Here is a 23,840-nt window from a genome sequence, read left to right as displayed (position 1 = left end):
TGTTCTTTAGTGTGCTCGAGTTTTGTACGAGGTTTTCTTTCCAGTTCTGTTTCAGTTCTTGTACGCTGCTTTCATTGTTATGCCAATGTCATTTTTCCTAATAACAATGAATTATCATGCAGCACCCCTCAGCTGATAAAGACAGGTACGCATTTCATGTCTAAGATTTGATTTTGCAAGGACACGAAAGTACCCTTAAAAGCATCCCCCCCCCTCACCCCCTTAAAAAAGCAACCCCCCCTCCCTACGGAGTAACCACGAAGTCATGATGCGGGGTGTCCCGAATGAATTAACACGCGGTGGCATTCAAACGGAAACCACGCCATAGTAGACGGCAGCGCTCAGAGCTTGAAAGAAGCGCTGCGCCATATGACGCAGGTTAGGAGCTGGCGTTTTATTTTACATCGCTCAGTGAGAACAAGCTACCGCTCATTTTAAACGAGACGGCCGCCGTTATGTGTGCGCCAGAAGTTTGATAGTAAGCAAGAACGGCGTGTCTTCCTGATTTAGTGCTGGCGCGGCGCGTTAGCTTTGCTTTCTAATAAGGTTCGCCTACTCAGGCTCTCCAGTTGACCCTGCACTTTGCCAGTTGCGGCCACCGTATCCCTCCAAACTCCTTAGTCTCCTCCGCCCACCTGACTTTCTGCCGCCCCCTGCTACGCTTGCCTTCTCTTGGAATCCACTCCGTTACGCTTAAGGACCAGCGATTATCTTGCCCTCGCATTACATGTCCTGCTAGGACAGGGACAGGGTTAATTGGAGAGACATGGGAGATGCCTTTGCCCTGCAGTGGACATAGCCAGGCTGATGATGATGACTCAGGCTCTACTAATTAATTAAGCAGGGCACTCTTGTTTTCATTTATTTTAATCTTGCCCACTCTAGCCTATGCCCCTGTAGAAGCTGTCAGTAGAAGTAGAAGCTGTCACATTTTAGGCATCACAGAGAAAAACTATAACTTCCCATTCTCATCCCCTAAACCCCTATGCTTTTTTCTAGTTTTCCTCGAATTCAGCGCAGAATTCAAGCAGTACAGGCACAACGTTGGAGGTCATTCTGTGAAACGCTTGATCCACGGAAACCGTTGTCACGCATCTGGAATGTAGTTCGCGGCCTTCGAACATCCCCACACCAGCTGCACCCTTTCAAGTCTCTTGCACTCTTCCAACGACGTGGCGAGGTCGAGGTAGCTGAGGATTTCTGCGCTAGGGTAGCAGGACCATCTGCCCCATCTGCGACGCTGCATTGCAGCGATGTTCCTGCTTCTCCGGATCCTCGGATGGACCTTCCCATCTCCGTGGAGGAACTTGACGCCGCGCTGGCTTGTTGCAGACGATCATCATCGCCGGGACCCGACGGTGTGCCATACACTGCACTTGCAAACCTTGGACAAGAAGCTAGGCGTGTCCTTCTGGAGCATTACAACAAATCTTGGAATGAGGGCACAGTTCCAGACGATTGGAAGTCCAGTCGTCTAGTTCCGCTCCTGAAACCAGGGAAATCGCCTCTTGACCTGACATCATACCGTCCAATTGCGCTGGCTAGTTGTGTTGGCAAAGTACTGGAAAGGATGGTACTTACACGCATTGAGTGGTACCTGGAGCGCTACCGCATATATCCGGATATAATGTCCGGGTTTCGACGTGGACGCTCTTCAATCGACAACGTGGTCGACCTAGTGTCATCCGTCCAGCGCCAAAAACATTTGAAGCGCTTGACCGCGGCATTGTTCCTGGATGTAAAGGGCGCATACGACAATGTAACCCACCAGACTATTTTGGACGCTCTGGAAGTTGCCGAGCTTGGTGGCCGCGTATTCTGCTGGATACGTAGTTATTTATCCAACAGATCTCTCTTTGTGCAGACAGAGGAAGGCCCAACATCTTCTCATTTCACTTCCCGTGGAGTCCCGCAGGGTGGAGTGCTCAGCCCAACGCTGTTCAACCTTACACTTGTCGGGCTTGTCGACATACTACCACAGTCGGCGCAACTCTCAATATATGCGGATGACCTCTGTATCTGGGCACCCGGAGTTACGCGCCCACAAGTTCGAGCGAGACTTCAAAAGGCGTCAAGTATTCTTGCGGCCTACCTTCGCCAGCAAGGCCTACAGATTTCAACCGAAAAGTGCTCGCTGGTTGCCTTTACACGAAAGAACATGTCTCCTTATACCGTATGCATAAACGGCACAGCAATACCCTACGTAAAGAGGCATCGGTTTCTGGGAGTAATCATCGACCGAAATCTATCATGGACCCCTCATATCTCATACATGAAAAAGAGACTGACAGCGATTTCTCACGTTCTCGCCTTTCTTGGGGGAAAGTCGTGGGGAGCGTCGGTGCGGTCGATGATGCAGCTCTACAACGCCTTATTCATGGGATTTCTTCGCTACAGCCTCCCTGTACTTGGAAATGCTCGAAAAACAAACATACGAAGTCTGCAAAGCGCTCAAGCTCTCCGGACTTGCCTAGGATTGCCGAAATGTGCCTCTACAGCCGCATCTGTACTTATCGCCCAGGAGCATCCAATCCCTACCTACTTAATAGTTGACGCACTGAGGGCACATTTCCGGCACATTTCCCGGGTTCCCTCTCACCATCTTGCCAGTCTTCCTATTACCAGGCCGCGCACATCGTTTACAGACATCATTGACGCACATCCCGCCATTCTGCCGTCCCAGTTTACACCCGCCTCTAGACCGTCCTCGCCACTTTGGAGCCTGCACAATCCCCGTGTGCTTCTTTCGATACCTGGCATCAGGAAGAAGATAGACTCATCGCCGACAGAACTACAACAAGTCACCCTTGAATATTTACATGAGCACCATGCAAACCGGGTGCACGTTTACACCGACGGCTCAGTCAACCCTATCTCTTCTTCTGGCTCCGTCGTCATACCCGCAAGCACTACAGAAATTAGAGTTAGGACAGGTCACCGCACTTCTTCGACGGGTGCAGAACTCACCGCTCTTCGTGTCGCCATTGAATACATCAGTCAGCAGCGCCCTCAGCTGTGGTCTATATTCACCGATTCGAAAGCTGCCCTCCAAGGCTTACAAGCTGCTCTTCGCCGTGCAGCCCATGAACAACTGGTCGCAGAAATTCGACAGCTACATCACTCTGCCATCAACAAAGGACATGACATTATCTACCAATGGCTACCGGGGCACAGCGGCATAGCAGGTAATCACCGCGCGGATGAGGTCGCGCGAACTGCTCACGACGACGGCGATTTTGTGTCGATCCCCATTTCGAGATCGGATGCAGCGAGCAGGCTTCGCGCACTTGCGCGGGACATCACGCTTGCCGCGTGGAATTCCGGCCAATTTTGCAATTCCCGTTTACAATCCTTGGACCCAGATCTGAAGCTCCGGCTACCATCAGGCCTACCAAGACGAGAAGAAACTTTGCTGTGTCGCCTCTGGCTTGGTGTAGCTTTCATCAACCACTACTCATTCTTAATCGGTATGGCTGATAGTCCTGCATGTTCCATCTGCGGGCATGACGAGACCATAACCCACATTCTTTGTGACTGCCCTGCCTACATCACCGAAAGGCAGTCTCTCAGCCGTGCGCTGGAGCGCCTAGATACACGCCCTTTCACGGAAATGAAGATTCTCGGCCACTGGCCGCGGCGGTCGTCGGCGGAGAAGGCCTGCAAGGCACTGCTCCGCTTCTTGAGAACTTCTGGCCTGCACGATAGGCTGTGACTTTAAGGAACAGTGACGTTTTAGAGTGACTTCAATTTTCTGTTACTCTCCTTTCTCTTTCATTTTTTTTTATCCCCTCACCCCCTTCCCCTCGTGTAGAGTAGCAAACCGATTATTCTTTCGGTTAACCTCCCTGCCTTTCCTCTTCTATATCCTCCTCCTCCTCCTCTCTTGAACATAAAAAAAACTGTTTTCGTATTATAGATCCTCTTGAGATGTGGCGTGTGAATTAAATGTGTCGCAGATTTTCTTCGGAAGTTCAATATTATGATTGTTTGTGCCTCAAAACATGATCGAAATATGTTTTGCTGCATTTCGAACTTTTCGCTTTGTGCGAAGAAATGTCCAGTACTGATTTAATTAGAAATCTGTCGAAGCACAAACGGAAATTAGAGCTTTCATCGCTCAGATGTATACTCATGTGTTTTGGTATAGGACTATTACAGGACTAATAAGAGCTTAAAAGTGCTTTATCGCCAATGTACTGAGGCGCTCATGAATTTACTTGACTTCTTTTTTTACAGTCTCGGTGAAATGTGCTCGCACTGACTTCCATCCTTTTGAGAGCACTGAGGAGAAGGGAAACGTACGAATTTTTCCGTACTCACTATAGATGGCAGCACAGGTTATAAAAATAAATGAGAAAGACGCTTTACTGCACTAAAACCTCCTTCCCCGGCTGCGGCGCCTGCGATTCGACTGTCCATTACAGCGGACAAATTTTCGGTTTTCAGGAGGATATGCTCAGAATCTGCTTCCCCCCTGCTCCATTACGGTGCCCTATAGGTGAACGGAATAATAAGAGAAAGGACTGTCGCAGTCCCCGTAATTACTCTAGTATACGCCGTTTTGCCCGCGATAACCGTTCCTTCCCAGTATATAACAATCCCATGGACGAACACAGCTACGAGGAGGCACCTTATCCCACAGAGCACCATTTCTTTTACTTTTCAAGCAATCGGTCCAAATGCACAAAAAGCGCCCTCTGCACGAAGAACGGAAATTCGGCGCCATAAAAGGCTCTCGGCGTTTGTCCTTCACGTCGTTCCCTTCTGCCTTTTTTCCGCATGAAATGATTTTTATGGGGATAGCAGTCCCAATCTCAAGTGCAGCCGGCTGTTTTTTCGTTTTCCTTTTTTTTCCCCCGTCCCTGTCGAGTGCGCTTGCTTGCTTCTAGTGGCTCTCGCCCCCGCTCCGATGCGCCCCATGAATTTTCAGCGTTTCAATCAGGGCCTGAACTTCAATTACTCCGACAAATCCTCGAAGTGGACGCGCGCTATCTCTCCGCCTCGGTCGTAAACTTTACAAAACGGAGCGCCGCCACGGCCCGCAATTCTAATCCGTTCGCCGCCAGGGAGCGCCACAAATCACGGCGGAAGCGAACGGCTTTTTTCCTTTTTGCGTAAACATTATACCGGCCTTCAGTAATGAATGTGTATAAGGGGGTCGCAGGGAAGGGAGGTGTATGTGTGTGTATGGGGTCAGGGTAGCGCCGTTAGGGACTCTGACATTTGTTTATGGCGCCGCTTACACGCACGAGAATAGCCGGCCGAAAAACAGGCATCTAAACCATTATACGCTCGCGCAGATTTTTTTTTTAATCCTAAAGTACGGTGTTCGGTTCCATTGTTCTTCGTCTTGTTTCCAACATCCGCTTACGACGACGGCCGCTGTGCGCTCTGAAAACATGCCTCGCGGCAAAAGCAGTATCTCTTTTGTCCTATGTCCGCATTCATTTCGTGGGTTTTAAAACGAAGCGCCGAGTTGTATATGTTCTAGTGGCGATGCTATATGTTGATCTCGCGGTGCAATTTCCTAAGTGGCTCGCGGAGCGCCCGTTTGCATTCATGAGGTCGCTGAGCGGGCAGCCCGGTAATATTTCATTTTTCATGAAGGCGACTCCTACGCACTCCTCTCTTTTTCGATTCGGCCATGCGGAGTACACTTTAGGCCTAACTTGTTTACCGCACCGTGACCTTCAGCTAGCGCACACCGTCCACAATTTCGTCGCGTTCCTAGAACAGTTATTGTTTCAACAAACTAGAAAATTTGGCAGCGATGACACAAACGCGATGCTTTCAACATTTGTCCCTAGGGACCAGGGGTAAGATAGCCTGGTACGAGAGATAGCAGTTAGGCCGAGAGGGGAGGCCCTGCACCATATTCTAAAAGCGTTAGGCAGGAAACAATCTTTGAGCTTCCGATGTACTCATATTCGACACGTACAGACCAACACCCTTATCACAGTCCTTTTCAATATTGATCGGATTCTGGGACACATCGCCCTATTTATTGCCACTGTAGTAGTACCAGTAGTAATGCGTTCATTATCGTTTAGGGGTGCGCAGTTTTATAACTGCCTCTCGCAACGGCACTGTGCACTGCTCCTCTCCACTAGTCACTATAGCCCACATTTTCATGCAGTACAACGTTACAGTTCTTTCCGACACAAGCACAAACTCTCCAACGGCAAGACACCGGCGAGCCGTTCTCACCTTTCTCTAGACTGTCAGGATCAGTGTTTTGGACGTTCTCCAGAACTGGTACACGCGAACCTGGAAACAATTCTCTTCTTTCTCCTGTCTACAGTGAAGTGCACCATTCGCTGTCACAAACGTTACGATCGCGCACACGCGGTGACAGCTTGTGCGCATTCCAACGACTGCTCCACTTTTCGTTTACACCCTTCGAGAGAACAGTCCAACTTCCCCTGGTTCTCGGACTCCAGTTTACTCTGACCCCTTTCTTTCACCAGTCGCATTTAAAGGGCGGCTTTTATTTATCGGCCCGCTCACATCGTGAGGGCGAACGCGCAGCTTTCACCACCGCCGCACACGCTCCTACCATCCGTTACTCGCCGTCGTAAACGGAACAACTTCCGGTGGAAAGTTCAAGTCGCGCCATATATACGCTCGAAGCTTCGCGCGCCAGCGCGGCCGTATAGTTGTCACGTCACACGCATAAACTTTTCCGCGCCCTTCCGGCCAAAAGCTTCCGCGAAAACTGCGGACGCGAAAGGAACACAAGCGAAAGGGAACAAGCAAAAAATTCGCAGAGGTCAGCTGCTCGCGGAAGCGGACTTTTAGGGTTAAGACATTCTGTACTCTTTCCTACACGAAGACTGGTCAGCAAGGAAACAAGTGTAAAAGAGGACCCTCCCCCCTCCTTCCCACAACAAAATAAATAGATGGAAGGCGATACGACACAGATACAAGAGCAACATGGAAGACGACGCGGCACGAGGCTTTAAGTCGGCAGGGTGCGCCGTCTAGCGGCGTGATTGCGAAGCTGAATTCACTAGAGGATTAGCTTTGGATTCTGTCTTCCTACACCGACCCCTTTCTCTCTCTCTCTATCGTGCCCCTTTCTGCAGACCTCGTCTTCCACAACATACACACATGTCCTGGCGGTCGTGTTCTTCGGTCGAGAGCCTCACGCGAAAACAGCAGAGAGGCCTCCGAGGGACCAAAGAAAACCCGCAGATAGGTCCCCGCTGGTATGTTGCCTTTACGGCGCCTCAATTTATGTGATGGCCTGGGAGCGGACAGGCTGCCTTTTGCTCCTCCGTTCCCATGGCAACCCCCCCCCCCCTTTTTTTGCTCTTCCTTCTCCCTCCCTCTCTTCTGGCTCTTTTTATTTGCGCTCCCCGTTTTCTTCGTCTCACTTGCGGCGGCCCGCGTCAACCGGGGATCCGAACCCGGAAGTCTCCCGTGAGCTTCAGGGTTTGTTAAAATGCGACGCCACATCGCGAGACACTAAATTTCTCTCGCAGAGTTATGCCGCCGCAGGGCATAAAACACGCTACGTCCGGACGTCGTTCGTTTCGCGCTCGAAGATTGCACCCTCGGCTCCGAGTTTCCCTCTTCGTTTCCGTCAACGGTCTTTCTTTATTGTCGGCACTTCGCTAAAATGGGAGAAATAAAGGCCGCAGCCAAATGTTTTAGGAGGCTAATATCCTCATATAAGCTTCAGCGTTTACGTTCGCTCCTTTGGAAGCGCAGAACTTGGTGCCGCAGCGGTAGACTATATTGGTATGAGCATCCGCCTCGCACACGCGAGGTACAGGGTTCGAATCCCAGTACTACCCGGTGTCCCAACGGCTCTCTGTACAAGAATCGCACGGTCAGGCGTGAAACGAGTGTACAGGAGGTGAAACGCTTAGAAAAGCAACCAAGCCGTCAAATTGACAAAGTCGTTGCGTCGACGGGTCGATGATCTGCTGAGCCGCAGTGTGAAGTCTAATTCGCACTGCACGAAAAAAACAAAACAAAAACGACTCCACACAAGCGACTCATAATGTTCGTGAACACAGCCACGTTTCTTGTCTGTGCTGGTAGGTATAGTGCCAAACTTTACGCAGAGGACGTCCAGTGTTTGCATTTCAGCCAGCTAGATGCAGTAAGCCGCGTTGAAGCAAGGACACATAGTCGTCGGGCCACCTGTCGCAGCATTTCAGTTACGTTGTATATTGAATTGAAATCAAGGGCACTTAAAGTATGTGCCGCTCCAAACCTTATCACTCCAGTTTCCATCGCATGCGTCAGCCCATTAGCTTCCGCCCTGATGAGCATCAACTTGGTTTTCTCGTTGACTTTGTGCCCAGCTTCTTGCTCACATATGCGAGTGAACGGGTCCCAGTAAATACATCCAACACATTTGGCTTTGTAAGCTGAGAAGAAAAGTCCCGACTCAGCTGTCGTGGTCCTCCTTAAACCATGTATTAAAGATACCTAAATTTAAACTGATGCACGGGTGCTCTTATGATAGATCCCTGTGTCGCATAAAAATTATCTTACTTGAAACACAACAAGAACTCACGATTTCTAAGACATGAACATATAGGCAAGTATTGTGGCCCCAGAAAACCACTGTAACGCGTTCTTATGCATGCACTTTAAAATAGGTTACACCATATTTAACCGCTGAGATGCCGTAATAAATGTATCGAGTTTAACGTCTTTCCTGCCAATAATAGCTTCGCAATGGAGTTCTATGAACTCTCGTTTCCTCTCCTATCTCGAACACCGGCTCTGCCACCGCGTAAAGAAGGAGGACGTAAAAAAGTAAGGGAAAGACCGACGACGATATGCGGCAGGTCTCTCACGTCATCGACAAGTAATAACTTCATGTTAATTACATCATTGGTAAGCACACACACACATACTTACACTGATAAAAAAACGGATACCTCCATGCGCAGCTTACAACTGCACGACATTACAAGCCCTGCTACTCAGAACGCTCCCGCCGGTTTTCTTACACAAGAGCAAAAATGAATGCTCATGAAACAAAACGAAACGTCTATGACAACCAACGCTCAATCACGCCTGCAAAACGCGGGGAAACGCAATGTCGAGCTCAACAATAAAAATTTGAGGCGGCAGACAAGTATAGACGACTTCGTTCTTTCAGTCAGCGCATTTTTGGGAGAAACATAATTTAGAAACAGTAGCCCCTTAGTCTGCATTTCGCTAACGCAACAGCGGCGCTGCGTATTACCTTGTCTTTGTATACAATGATGTGCGTTTTTACCTTTACTAAATTACTCTTCGTGCATTTTTCTCACACACGCAGAAGAGAGTACCCGGCACAACCGTTACCACTACGTACCAGGCACTCATCTCTCCTTATTTCACATACCGATCATAAAAAAAAAAACGTGTATATACTCTTAACTTTGCGCGTAAAAAACTTCATTTTGCCGCCGCTTTTGAGAGCACACCCACGGACTGACCCCACTTACCATAACACACAATACCACGCCACGCCACATCACACCACACGCCACACACCCAGGAATTTTGAATGGTGCCTTAACTTCAACGGTCGGAGTAGAGAAACCCAAAGAGCCGCGAAGGGCGGGGCAAACCGAGTAAACGTATGAGCGTACCACACTTTGCATAATATGGTCGATGCATTTACAGTAGAACTTTTCTTTCACCCCCACCTGGAGTAGCGTGCTGGGCTAACAACCAGACAGACTTCCCCTGTATTCATTAAAATCTCTCTCCCTCTTTCTCGTTATAACGAAGCGGTTTATAACGAAATAACGGATATGGCGAAAAAATGACGATCCCCCTAGGAAGCTCAGTCAATATGGGCTATAAACGAAGTAATCGCCGGGCCCCTTCAACTTCGTTATAACGATGTTCATCAACTGTATTGGAATTGGCTAAAAACTGTTTAAATCGGCCTTGTAAATAGGGCCCTCAGTAACGTATGGCCACAATCAAATCATCTCACTCGCCATTCTCACGCAAGACTTCTCGATGATATACGCTGAATCCTTAAGCAGAACCCTCTCAGTGATTACATGCAAATTTTTGAAGAAGCGCTGAGGTTACCGCTCAGCGGGAAAGTTTATGGGGGCTCCCAAGATCCGCAGCATGTCGCCGTGCGCATCAGAAGGTCAGAGGACAAAGAAAATGACGCCGACGACCCCAAAATCCCTTAACAGAGAATAAACTCGCTCGTGGATAAAACACCTGCCAGCATGCAGTCCGCTTGCGAACTCCTCCGATTAAAGTGGTTTGTGGTCCATTCCAAAACTAAGCCGCCAAAGGCGAAGCACGAAAAAAGAAAAACGCAAGGAGTGCGACGAAAAGTAAACGTCCAGAGAGTGGTCACGACACGCAAAACGTCGTCGTTCAGGATCCCGTGCCCTACGCAAAACCTCTAGTTGGGCCTCATAATTACACTGGTGTGTGCGCTGACTTAATTAGCTGCTCGCCTCACAAAACGTCACCCGTCTGCAAACTCGTCTGCCCGTGCAGAAGCAGTAATCTTTACGGAACGTCACGCAATTCGCTCGCTAAACCAGTCTTCCGCTTTGTTCGGAGCAAGGCCAATCTACTCGCGCGTCCTCAGGTGAAGCGCTCAGCCTACTTTCAAGTCCTGACAAACACGACACAATGTCGCAGAGTTTACTTATTTTTCCTCCCTTTTAACCCTGGTTATTTTTGGCTGCTTTCTTTTCCTTCGACTTGTACCTTGGCCGGACATAACCCATGCTCCCGTTGCGAAAGGCATGGTCCCATCATCATCGCCTCATCAAGCGAGCCGAGCGAGCGAGTCCGCGTGACCACCAGCGCACGCACCATTCCGCGTGAACCGGCCGCCGCGGCACCAGAAGAAGAACCCACCCGGACAGGTCAGCCATGATCCCGAAGCGCTACCGGACCGCCGTCACCATCGGCGTCATCGGAGCCATGTCGTGCGTGGGCACGGTGCTCTTCTCGCTCAGTGTGAGCCGCAGTCGGCACCGCTCTTCCCCTTCGCCCGCCAGCTGCAACTCAACGACCTGCCAGACAGAGGCCAGCCGCCAGGACGCCCCTGGCACCGAGTGCCGCGGCTTCTACGACTACGTGTGCGCGCGCCACCGCCACCTGCGGCCCCTGCCTCACCACCAAGCCGCCCTGGCGCTCGCGACGCACCTGAACGCGTCCATCACCGGCTTCCCGTCGCTCCCCGAGGCCTTGCTGCGCGGTTCGTGTCCGGGGCACTACGCCCTGCTGGGTCTCGACCTCTACCGCGCATGCATGGGACAGGGCGTAGAATGGGACCAGGTGAGCTCCCTCCTGCAGCAACTGGGCCTGGCAGGATGGCCAATGACGCGTGCCCAGCCGCTGGACCGGTCGCCCTGGGACCTGGCCGGCATGCTCGACCTGCGCCTGGGAGTCTTCCCGATAGCACGCCTCTCGCTGCGACGCCACTACGGCCGGGTCACACTGCAGCTTGACCGCACCCCGCTGCCGTTGCGGCTGCATCAGTTGGCGTTGCCGCTGCGCGACCTTAACAGCTACGTGCGCACCGTCGAGCGGGCGTTGGGACTTCTGCAGCCGGCAGGGGGCGATGAACCCTGGGGCGCCGCGGCCGCAGCCATCGTCGAGCTGGAACAGGCGCTGGAGCGGGCGCAGCCCCGCGACGCGTTCGTCTACGGACCACGGCTCATCCGGCTCGCAGATCTGCCCCGGTCGCGTCACTGGAAGTGGGCCGAGTACGTGGCTGTCGTGCGCGACGACTCGTCGTTGCTGTCGCAAGCCAACCTGACCGTGCTGGTGCACGAGCCCGAGCAGCTGGCCCTGGCCACGGAGCTGCTGGGAAACGCCAGCGCGGCTGTGGTCTTCAACTACCTGGGCTACCGCACCCTCGTGCACTTGGCCCCCCTGCTGCCTGCCGGGGCGCACTTCCTGCTCCCGCTGGCACCGTGGGCCGACGTGGCGCCGCCGCGGCTGGCCGGTTGCCTGCGGCTGCTGGCGCACGTGCACCCGTTCGCCCTGCGCTTCTTCGCCGCCCTGGAGCCGGGACAGCAGAACGTGCAGCCCAAGTCGGAAGACCGCGCCGACGGGCTGTTCGCCGCCGCGCAACGGGCCACCGCCGCCGTGGTGGAAGCTTTGCCGTGGCGAGAAAAGGGGGTCGGGCTGCGTCGGGCCCGTCCGCTGCTCGAGGCTCGCCTGGAGCGCGGCCAGAGCTCGCAGGCCACTGCTCCGCAGTGTCACGCGCTGTGGCCGTCCAAGGGCGGCGTGCTGGAATCGCTGCTTCGAGTGCAGTCGGCGCGGCCCAACGCCTTCTGGCTGGCGGCCAGTCCCGACGACGGGCTCGACTCGCGCCACCAGGTCGAGCCGTTCTCGATGCGCGCGGACTACTTCACCAAGCCGAACGTGGTGTACGTGTCGCCGGCGCTGTCGACGGCGCTGCAAGAGCTGGAGGAAGTGCAAGCGGCCGCACCGCTGGTGGAGGCCCTGCTGAGAGCCGCGCTGCCGGGCGAGCCGCACGAGCTGCTGCGTGTGCCACCGTCCCAGATGCGGTGCCTGGCGCGTCGCCTGGGCACGTCCCAGTACGACAGCCACATGCCGGACCAGCTGCGCGAACTGATCCAGCCGTCGGCGCTGCTCGCGCTGTACGAACGCAGTACGCCGCCCGCCGACCTGGGTCATTACTCGGCGCGTCAGTACTTCTTCGTGCACTGGGCCATGACCCTGTGCGACGCGCCACAGCTGCAGAAGAGGCTGCGCCGCTTCAAGATGGTGCCCACGCGCCTCCGCGTCGACGTCACGCTGGCCAACCACGCCGGTTTCCACGAGGCCTGGCGCTGTCCCTCCGGCTCTGCCATGCACCGCAACAAGGCGTGCCCGCCGCTCACGCGTTGAAGAACCATGCGCTAGCCAGGGAACGTGCGTGCAAAGCTGCTGCTGTCAAGGGAGTGAAAAAAAAAAAAACTTCAGGAGACCAAACTCGTTTGTGTCGCTTATTCTTCAGTCGAGATTGCTCGGACATGGCACAGTCCAGTCGGTCCTGTCTTAACGGGTCATTGAGTAGTCAAGATGAGGAAAAACTCAACCAAATAGCGCACTGCTCCGATAGCACAGCAAGCACGCACTGGGGGGATTATTCTACCACAGCTTGCGATGCATACGGAAAGACTTTGCCACAGATCCGCAGTTGCTAAAGCAACTTGAGCAAGCAGTTCGACATCCGTCTATGGTGAGTGCATTTGCATCATAATCGTCATCAGCCTGACTACGCCCACTGCAGGGCAAAGGCCTCTCCCATGTGTCTCCAATTAACCCTGTCCTTTGCCAGTTGCGGCCACCGTATCTCCGCAAACTTCTTAATCTCATCCGCACATCTAACTTCCTGCCTCCCTCTGCTACGCTTATTTACACGGAGCGAAGGGGAGTTGCGGGGAATCCGCAATTTTATTGCCAGTACCATGCAAGAAGTCGGGCCTGTCAAATGCGCAGGTGGTCCCGAAATATATGAAAGCAATGACAACCTCACCATACCAAGCCCTCTTGAACTGCATGGTTGGCTGCTTTAACGAATCAGGGCCTACACTCCCTACCCTCACCCTGATAAGCCATTCTCGCACAGTATTCATTCACTGTGCCGTTTCATGCCCCCGGGAAGTCGTGCAGCAACCAACGGCTCCTAAATGTGGCGTGGCCTTATATGTACACCCTTGGTTAAAAGTCCAAGCCACAAGGTTTACTTTTCAGCCGTTTAATGGAGCAACTGCGGCACCCCTCATGCTCTAAATGTTGTAATGTCAGGAGAACCTTTGTCCTGACCTTCCAGTACGTTTTGCTTTTCAGAGGTACCACAAGGGCTTTACTATACTGCTCAAAAGGAAATCAAACCCGCCGCGGTGGCTCAGTGGTTACGGCGCTCGGATGCTGGCCCGAAAGACGCGGGTTCGACACTGGCCGCGGCGGCTGACTTTCGATGGAGGCGAAATTCTAGCGGCCCGTGTACTGTACGATGTCAGTGCACGTTAAAGAACCTCAGGTGGTCGAAATTTCCGGAGCCCTTCACTACGGCGTCCCTCATAGCCTGAGTCGCTTTGGGACGTTAAACCTCAATTCAATAAATCAAAAGGACATCATGCGGCCTGACAATTTTAGCTTATAATACACCAAAGTATGACATAAATAGGCTTCGCCCCTAACTTACCACAGGGGCAAATGTGAATGATCAATGCTGCGTTCTCTCGGACTGCACTTGAAATGTTTTTAGGACTCGGTCCCGGGCACAAAAATTTCCTCGCCACTGTAGCACTAAACAAGTAATTATGTGGCTTTCCGATCAGAGAGCTTAAGTGAACACGAACACCTTTTACATCTGGCTGGCAAGCGTACATGTAATCCACTTTGCGAGATTAGCAAGTATATCAGGGTGCCCCACGCAACTCCCGCTAATAGGTAAACGAAATAAAATCAAACCAAGATTCTCTTCTCTACGTATACACGTCATATCACCCCCCCCCCCCCCCCCACCCCTTTAAAAGAGAGACCAGTGAGAGTCCACGTCACATAACACACGGCAATAGCGAATGGCAGGAAGGAAGAGAAAAGATCTCAGAGCAGAATTGAGTGGGGGGCTATTGCTAACAGTAAATATACAGCCGCGGCAATAGTAATGTGCACATGATAAGCATAACTGCAGTGCAGAAATGCGACGAGCGCTACGGGAGAAAATACATTGAGCTCGACATACGTAGAGTAGTTTAGCTCGATGGCGGACATCGTAAACTATGCAAGATATCCGTAAACTTATCTTTGAAGCATATTACATGAACTTTTTTCTTTCCAAGGTATATGCAGTCATGAACCGAAATGCAAGAGTTCATTTTCAGGCTGGCAGGAAAATGTCCATTTTATGACGCGCAGATGATGATGTTGGGGGAAGAAGTACATATTTAGAAAAGGAACAGAACTCCGTTAAGAGCAACTCGGTTAAGATGAATTCTAGCATATATCGAACAATGCGAGCACAATTGGTTGATTTACCACAGACCAAATGTTAAAAAGAAAGTATCCACTCGAGACGTACCGTCTAGAGTGCCCTTTTAGTTAAGACGAACTGTAGCAGCAATGACCCCGAACCATGGCGACTCTGAGCTACCGTACTCGCGGAACGCCCGCACGGCTTTCCATCGAAGCAAGCAAGAAAGAAAATGAAACGCTTTCCCATAAGAAAGCTTCCCCACATCTTCATGCAAACTGCGGGAAAGCTTTCTCGCAAGGATGCGTTTCTTGCGGGTAAACTCTTTTGCAGGGGCGCTTTTCTTTCTTTCTTTGTTTTTTTTTTTATGCGCTCAGGAAGGCGGGGCGGGATACCTTCGCGTCTGCCAGCGGGCGGCACAGAGATCTAGGTACGGTCGAATATCGGCGTCGCGCGTGTCACGTGTCGTGCATTGCCACCGGCGGACGAAACGGCGCACAAGCGTGAGTGGACGCGGCATCACAACACGTTTTCGCGGCGTTGAGGTCTGGCATGACTTAAGAGCGTAGCGAAACGACAGACGAAGAACCGAAATGCATACCCCAGGTGCTAACTTATGAAAGATTTATTTCCTAAACAATTATAGCGCAAGCGACAAGTAAGGACCAGAGCCATATATTCCCTCTGGAGAGGCCCATCAGGTGCATGTGCCTGGAAGAACCAAAGAAAGAATAACCAGACAAAGACAAAAGACCACCCACCAGTGAAAGCCAGATATCATGAGGAATCACAGAAGATAGACGGCATGCTGACAGATTTTTCTTGCAAAGCGGAGATCTGTACTGCTTCTACAGTTTCATGAGTTAGCTGATCTTTGCTTCTAGCATTGAGTATTCATCAAGAACCAACATGCAACCACACTCCTTAGAGTGCAAAGCCAAATTATTTGCACTGTACGTTTTCATGTTGTTTTTGTGTTTATGAGCCTATCATTTAGGTTCCTCCTCAGCTGGCCAACATATTGCTTACCTCGAGAAAATGGGATTTTGTACATAACACCCTCGGTTCATCTGACAAAATTTGTCAGTGTTTAATAATGCATTGTAGCTTTTGGGTAGGCTAATCTGTGGGCAATATTTTTTTTTTTTGTACAGGATGTCACTTAAGCTCTCAGGAGCTGAAAAAACCATGCAAGCATTTGCTTTTCTCGAGGTTGCGCAGTTTAGGCAATGAATGTAAGGAATGACAGTTACCTGGTTTTTAATATTCTGACGACTGAGTCAACTCTTGTTCTTTGCGATACTTCTTTTACAACATGTTTTCAGCAACAAATACATTGATATCAGCTCGTCTCCTGCCTCATGAAAACTTGTGAGCTGTTCATGAAAGCCAAAGCTGATTAGGAGGTGGAATGACTTTTCAAAGGCATTTTTTAAGGATAAAAAATTAGGCAGTGGCTTAGCTCCGGTTAAGCCTGGATATACAAGCAAAAAGCTGCAGTTATGCTTGATTTGACATCATGGCTGTCGTAGTTCATGCACAATGCACTGGGAGCACCACGATAACAGTGGAGGCGTACTGCCGTTCACACACTGTCTGTACGCAGGCGTAGGAGGAGACGGAAATCGGCGCGGTTAAAATTTAGGGGGCACTTTGGACGTCTGGGTGCTTCTCCTTCCATGGCGAGTGCGAGTGCCTATTCTTTAACAAGCTCATTTGTAGCCCAGTAGCACGCGGCTGCATCGAAAGGTCAAACGGTGCAGAGGAGGAGTAGCGCGCGCAGCGGTAGCGGTGGTGCACATGCACAGTAGCAAGCGGCTGTGGCCACCTCCGCCGTGTGTGTCGTCACTTGGTTTAGCGCATGTGCAGAACTGGCAAATCTGTGCACCGGCTCACGTGAAGCTCAGCCCTGACCCTCGTAGTGAAGCTTTTCGCTTTAAAAATGGCTGGCGATTTTGCATTGCTAAGCTCAAAATACTGCATGAAATAATTTTTTTGCAGGTTGACATGACCACCATGTACCTGAAAGCGCGACTGAGGTGTACATTGACCCAAGGAGCCAGTCAGACGTGTCCAACTTTTTCATTGTCAATGCCAATTTACTTAATGTACACCGCATTTCTGCAGCAATGTTGTCAATGCCAATGCGACTGCTCTAGTGGCGTGCTTCTGCCACAATGTTGTCCGTGTCAACACAGGCAGCACACATCTCTCTGTCACTAATGTCATATAGCTCAAAGCACGAACATTACTTTGACAGTATTAATTGATGGAGAAGACGATGTGCCATGCACAGCTTGAGAGTGTACTGCAGTTTAACATGAAGCATGTTCAGCTGCGGCGATAGCGTATTGCTCTCTTGCACTGGCCAGCGAAGCTGTTCTGTTTGCACCGCCGTGGGTTTTAATCCTAGTCATGGATATTTATTTTATTCATTGTTGTTTCACAGTAGTACTTTCACACTAATAATGCCTCGTTTCACGAATTTCAGATGAGTGTACAGTAGTACTGGTTTACTGGAGCGGTGTGATTTTACAAACCAATTGCAGGAGAGGAAAACACTTGTGTACAGTGGTTAGAATATCAGATGCCACCTGCTCTAAACACGGTGGCGCTCAGCCAACAAGGAAAAGAAAATTGTTCGCAAATCTGAAAACTCTAACCACATAAGAACTGGCAAGCTGTTCCTGGAGCATCTCGTCAAGATGTGAGAGGTACAGTTTACGGAGTGCAGGGATCAAACAGGAGCCAACGAATATTCCCCGTTTTTGAATGTACGGGGTGCTTTGCCCATTTATAAAGGTGGAGCCAAGATAAAACCACAACAATTCTAAAAAACAGTCAACCGACAAGCACCTGATAGTCCTTACATGTTGCATTCACCAGTTGTCTCGGAAATAAATCAGTTGGAAGTTAGCACCTGTGGTGTGCATCTCGGTCCTTCATTTTGCGTGTTGTTTGCACTACACTTTTATGTCATGGATGTCAAGCATTCACCCAGGTTCTGACATAGTTGGACTTCAGTTCCGCATGCTCATTGCCTGTGGTTTTCGTGGTCTCTATGAGCTCACCTCAAAGGGCACCTGTACTGTAACTCAGTGGAAGACAGAGGCAGCTGAACAGACAGGTGTAAGCGACAGCAAGGACCACCATACCACTTTGTCCTTCCCGTTATCCCCGCCAATTTCCGAGACAATATATCTGCCCGCCATAGTTTTATGACAGAAGCAATGCAAGAAACCTTAATCTTTTGTGAACTAACTAAATCTTTTATTGCTGTCAAACAGAATTTATCGCTGTCATTTATTTGCACCCGGGGAAGCGAGAGGTCCGAGAGATTTCTGTCTTTAACAATGGCCGCCAGACAGCAGAATTCTTCCATGATGAACAGCGCCAGCATAAAGTGCTGCAGTTGTCTGACCAGTCTAGTCATAACCGTACCAGGTGATTCATGTCACTAATAGAAATGCTCAGCATAGTACATATGAACACTGCTTACAAGCTGGCAAGGCGATGGTTTTATTGATTAGTTGCACTGAAATTGTAGTGTGAAGAAATTTTGCTTTCGTCAATGATGGTAATAACAGTAAGCCGCCTAACAATAAATTCAGTATCTGCACATGTAACAAGTTGCATTCAGGAGGAATAGCAAGGCACTGGTGCAAGGAAGACTGTAAAAGCTTTATAGTCACAACTTTATATTACAGGCTAAAAACAGACACTGGAGCTCCTCACTTGGTCTTCACAGAGCTCGTTAGCTGTGTCTTTTTAGGTCAATCCCCCAAAGTTCAGCGCTCTTTGAGACTGCTGCCTTCTGTTGAGGAGGACCTGCAGGTGATGCCACATCAACATCTTCAGCGCTGGATTGTGCAGAACTGATTTTGCCAGGCTGAAATATGATGTAGAGATAAGGAATAGCTTTAAATAAAAATAAACACTGCGATTCAGCACACACATGATGATTCAGTTTGCTGCAATGAAGACATTTTTTCGCTTACCGGTACATTCCTTCACATAGTGGCTTTGTAAGTGCTTGTAAAAATTATGTGATGCCGAGAGAGCTACACTTTAATTTGTTACAGCCTTATAGGTATCTAGTCGTTGCTAAGCATTGGGTACCTAAATGCGGACAGGACAAGCAACACACACACACTCTAAAGAGGCAATTTTTTTCTGCAACTGAACTAAGAAACTGAAAGCCATCGATTACTTCTGAGAAAGGTAAACACTGGGAAAACATATCCAAATTTAAAAAAAGTAAACACTGAGAATGGAAAGCCACATAGCATACAAACCTGTGATGCAATTCTACAAAAGCACAAATGGATGATTATATAGATTCCCTAATCACAGCATGACCACAATAGTCTAAGGACAAAGAATGAATGATGAAATCAAGACATACATTTGCTGTCTTACTAGTTGAAGTAGGCGAGAAGAGTGCTTTCATTAGTTCCATGTCTTCTTGCTTGGAACTCTGCAAGGTGTGAAGATGCATGGGTTACATACTGTAAGTAGTTTATGCAAACGTTTCAAGATTTTAGTTTAAATCGAAGCATGGCACAAAACAAGGCTTGCTTTCCATGAAAACTCATAAAAAGAAGTAAGGAGAAATCACCACCATTTTTTGCTTAAAAATCCTATGTTAAAAAAAAACGGTAAAATACACATAATCGCAAATTTTCAAAAATTCCTAGCATTTCGACAGACTTCCAGCAAAACAGTACCAATAAACTAACCTTGAGGAGAGAAACATCTGTCCATCAAACAGCAGTACTACTGAAAGGCTGCCACCCGGCATCATATGCACATAATTTATCGGCACCCTGGCATTTCTTTCCAACCGACAAAAATTTCAAAGCAGCACCTTATACCTGACACCTCACTTTTCCATGTATGCGTAGAGTGTGCATTTCATGTCCCTCTAACAACTGCCCTTTAGATTCCTTCACGAATGACACCTCCAAAATGAGAAGCAAGGCCTCCTTTCATGAAAAATTGACACAAACATACCTCGATATAACAAACACAGATATAACAAATTATTAAACATATCAAACTGTTCTGAAATATTTTGGATAAATACACACAATTCTAACTTTATATATCGAACATGGCTGACCATAAAACGGATATATCAAACTGCCGAGTGCCAAACTGCCCCTCGGATGGCAGGCGGTAGGTTTTGCCTTGCTACACGATTGAAAAGGGGCGTGATGTGGCAAGCATTCACACCAAGGTTCATGCTTTATCTCGCTTGTGCCAACATCACCGCGGAAGATATAGTGGGGTGAACAGTTGGTGGTCACGCGGTCAGCATCGTCTTCGCCTCTTGCACCCGTCGACAGTGCTCTGGAACTAACAGCATGGTCAGTTGTAGCCTTCCAGTAAGCCATCCTGTGCTCACGTCGACTGTCACGAAGGTGGTGATAATGAGTATAGAGAGCTTTAGAATAGGGGCCATAAGAATTGGGGACCCCCCAAAAAATAATGTGCCCCAACGATATGGACACGTACACTGCTGACATTTAGAATAGAGGTTTCCTCTGTTCTAACAAGAGATTAACCAAGAAATGTTTTTCACATTTTTTTGGACTCTTTGCCACGCAAATTTAATTATTTTCAGTTCTGTCTTTCATCCGCGTGAATAAAAATTACTGCATAAATAACGAAAGTGTGTTACCAGTATGCCACTCCTTTGTGACCTCTTTCTCAACCAAGATCGCAAACCTGTTTCTGCAGAGATCAGTAGTTTGAACCTCTTACACTTTCATAAGCAACGTCAAACGATGCATACTCGCTAAGCCTAGCAGCTATGTAAACACGGAAGCAATCTGAAAATCTGGCGTGTTTTATCGTTAAAATTTTTTAGTTCAGGCAAGTTCAGAAAAAGCGAAAACTTTGGGCACCTTTAGTTTGCCGTGAACGTAAGCCACAGAGTAGTGACAACGATGAATCGGTGACGAAGTGAGAGGCCTCGCTTCAACGGGCACCACCATGTTGACCGAACGTAAAGCAGCGTTGGGGCGTATGCTATTTCGGCAAAACAGCGTTTGCTGCTAGCATTAACCCAAGACGGAAGGCGTGCCTTTGCGTTCTGCGCATGCGCACTTCGACGTCCCAAACTTCTTGGGGCGCCCAAAGCTTGGGCTCTTTGAGTGTAAAACTCCCCTATTACCTTCCGTTCTGGCGACCCATTTTACACGCTATACCACAATGCAGGGAAGCCACCCTAGCTGATGTTTGACCTGCCACTGCCGCATATTGCCAGTGCTGTGCAGAGAAGGCAATCTAACTGACCTTTGGCATCGGTTATTTACGGCCTCTGGAACCACCGTGAGCGGTGTGGACACAGTGCTAAAGCTTCTAAAAAGGTCCCTCCTAGCCTCCATTCTTCAACTGACTAAATCGAGCTTCTCCTGAGTGAGCTATCGCCAGAATTTTGCACTACGAATTTTGGCTACATCGAACTTTTTTCCGTTTTTTTTCTGTGTGGTGCAGAAATCACGAGGTTTCTGTCATCACCCTGTGCTGCTCAACAAAACCGGGAGGCTCGTGTGCAAGTGTAGCCAACAGCGACTAGTTAACAGCCACCTCCATTATCCCGCAAAGAACAAGTTCCTCTATGTTGCTACTAGAAAAGTGCCGCTGTAATATATGACATGGTTGATCAAAAAAATGAGCCATGACAGTCTTCTGTGCCTGTTACATTCAAATAGTGCAGCACACATCAATGTAGAGAGAATTGTTGTTAATTTGAATGTGTCTAATTTGAATAACAGGCTGATTTGATTTTATTTCCATAAGCAAGGAGATATAAGGCAGTGGAGGAAAAAGGGGGGAAAATTTAGCGGTGGCTTAGCTCTGGTTAAGCCTGAGTGATTGCGAAAGCAATAGCTCCCTGGCTGCGCTTGGCTCTACTGGTGGTTTGGCATGGCTTCGCCTTTTGTGCAACTAAAGGATTTACTCTGGACACAACATGGTTCCTACTGTTCTCTCTCACTGAACTTGTAGAACGCCGCCGGGCTCGCCATTCTGCGGCATAGGCGCGTTGCTTAGCCAACCGCTCTTGCCTTTCTTCATCTGTCTCCTCGGCACGGCGCCGGCGTTTGCGCGCAGCACGTGACTCCAACGGCGCCTTGTACAACTCCTCAGACATGACTAAGCGGAGCGCGCCTGCGGAGCCCCGTTTATCCTCTAAAGTTATCCTCTCCTAGCGAGCGCCCTCACGCGGCGGGCCGAGGAGGCTGTCACGTGGTAGCCGCCGCGCCGAGCGAAGGAACGACTACGGTTGAAGAGACGAGTTGGGGCCCCTGCTCTCCTCTGGTCGTGACGTCACGCTGTCACGTGGTCGTGCGCCGCAGCTGAGCCGGAGCGAAGGAACGACCTCCACCGACGGCAGAAAGTGCTAGCAGTATTGCTTTTGCAATAAAAAGCTGCTCGCAGGCAGCTTGCCTGGCCCCAAGTTCCAGTTCCGGCAAGCGATAAAGGCTGCGTCTGCTTATCCCTATCATGAACCACTGTGAGGGAAGCATACCACTGACGTAAATTGCACAGCCAGCAGCTGTATCGCTGCCCTGTTGCTTTTTAAGCGGCAGCGCACCGGGCTAAATGATCTGCTCATTCCTACGCAGAATATTTGAGAGCACAGCAATCCTGGCACGCAAGCGAACATGTCAAGTGGTATTTTTTTTATTTCACAGGCATCTGCAGTTAACGAAAAAAAAGCTAATTACATAATACATAGATAGAAAGTTAGAAATTGTTCGATCATACGCTTTGCAGGCCGTTCTACAACTTTCTCATTGGAATTTTCCACCTATCTTCATTGCTTGTGAAGTTGGTTAATTAATCTCGACTAATTATGCAATTAGGCTCAATACAAAAAATAAAGGTCACTTGCTCCATAAAATAGCCAGCAATGCATTTGATCGTGTCTTCTTGGAGTGCCGTGGCATATTTTTAAACCCAGGCTAAATTTAGATGGGACGCCCTGTCTTGTAATTCATATATATCTATTCATATATCATATATATATATATATATACACTGTCTTGTAATTCATATTATCTTAAGCTTCATATATTTAAGGCGTGCTGACAGTTGTCCAAAAATCAGGCGAGCGAAGTGGATTTGCTCGCCGGAAAAACTGGGACCTGTTGTGATCTGCTAACGCCCGGGTGAGGTGGAACCGCCATGCCACTGCTGTTTCTCGCTTTTCCACACACTTCCCGGCCAACACGTCACCGCTCGCGGCGTACACAGATACACTTAGAAAAGAGCACAAATCGACACTGTCTACGTACCATAACCATATGCATGCTTACGTTCATTAAACGGACGCACATTCCCACTTTTTTTTATTCAGCGTATGCAAACAGACATGCAACGATAAGCCCAGCCTAGTGGCGCCATCTGCTTGTCAGGACCGGAACCATTACTGTCAACAAACCAATGCTTCTCTTAAGCCTAGTAGTGGCACAACTGGAGTAGTGGCCTAGTAGTGGCGCTGAAAAAGGCAGCAGTAACAACGAATTCAGTCCGAAGCGAGGGGTCCTACTTTGAAGGACGCTGCCATGTTTGTTGCCACAGAATTTTTCCGGCGGCGGAAATCGATCCTGACCGATTGACCTTGCTGCGCTGCTTTCTGCCCTGGTTGGCATCAAAATCGGCTGACTCTGCTTCACTCGCCGGATTTCTGGGCAAGTGTGAACGGGCCCTTATACTGTACCTTATTCAGACACGCACTTGGTTTCGTCAATGAGAGTTGACTGTAATAGCATGCCAGCAGCAAAAAAAGAGAGCTTACTAGTCAGCTTAAAAAGGTACATTACACTATAATCAGCACCACAACACAGTGTCCCATGGAAAACGATATAGTGTAAATGTAGCATGGCATAATATA

The 23,840-nt window shown here is 49.4% G+C and overlaps 1 protein-coding gene across 3 annotated transcripts in view; it reads right to left on the bottom strand.

Annotated features, from left to right (window-relative positions):
• Nucleotides 1-18,595: 18,595 nt before the first annotated feature.
• LOC149339560 (AP-4 complex subunit epsilon-1-like) overlaps nucleotides 18,596-23,840 on the bottom strand; it is a 31,796-nt gene continuing 26,551 nt past the window's right edge. For all 3 annotated transcript variants that reach the window (XM_089548279.1, XM_089548280.1, XM_089548281.1), the window contains 2 exons: nucleotides 19,341-19,412; nucleotides 18,596-18,824 (listed from right to left, as the gene is read on the bottom strand). In XM_089548279.1, coding sequence (XP_089404405.1) covers nucleotides 18,690-18,824; nucleotides 19,341-19,412 — 207 coding nt within the window. In that variant the 3' untranslated portion in view covers nucleotides 18,596-18,689. The remainder of the gene's footprint in view (nucleotides 18,825-19,340; nucleotides 19,413-23,840) is intronic.

This window comes from Amblyomma mixtum, chromosome 6, assembly GCF_055824585.1.
Source record: "Amblyomma mixtum isolate Tamu chromosome 6, ASM5582458v1, whole genome shotgun sequence".
Classification (NCBI taxonomy): domain Eukaryota; kingdom Metazoa; phylum Arthropoda; class Arachnida; order Ixodida; family Ixodidae; genus Amblyomma; species Amblyomma mixtum.
Note: the sequence above shows the minus strand (reverse complement) of the source record. Positions and strands in the feature narration are given on the sequence as shown.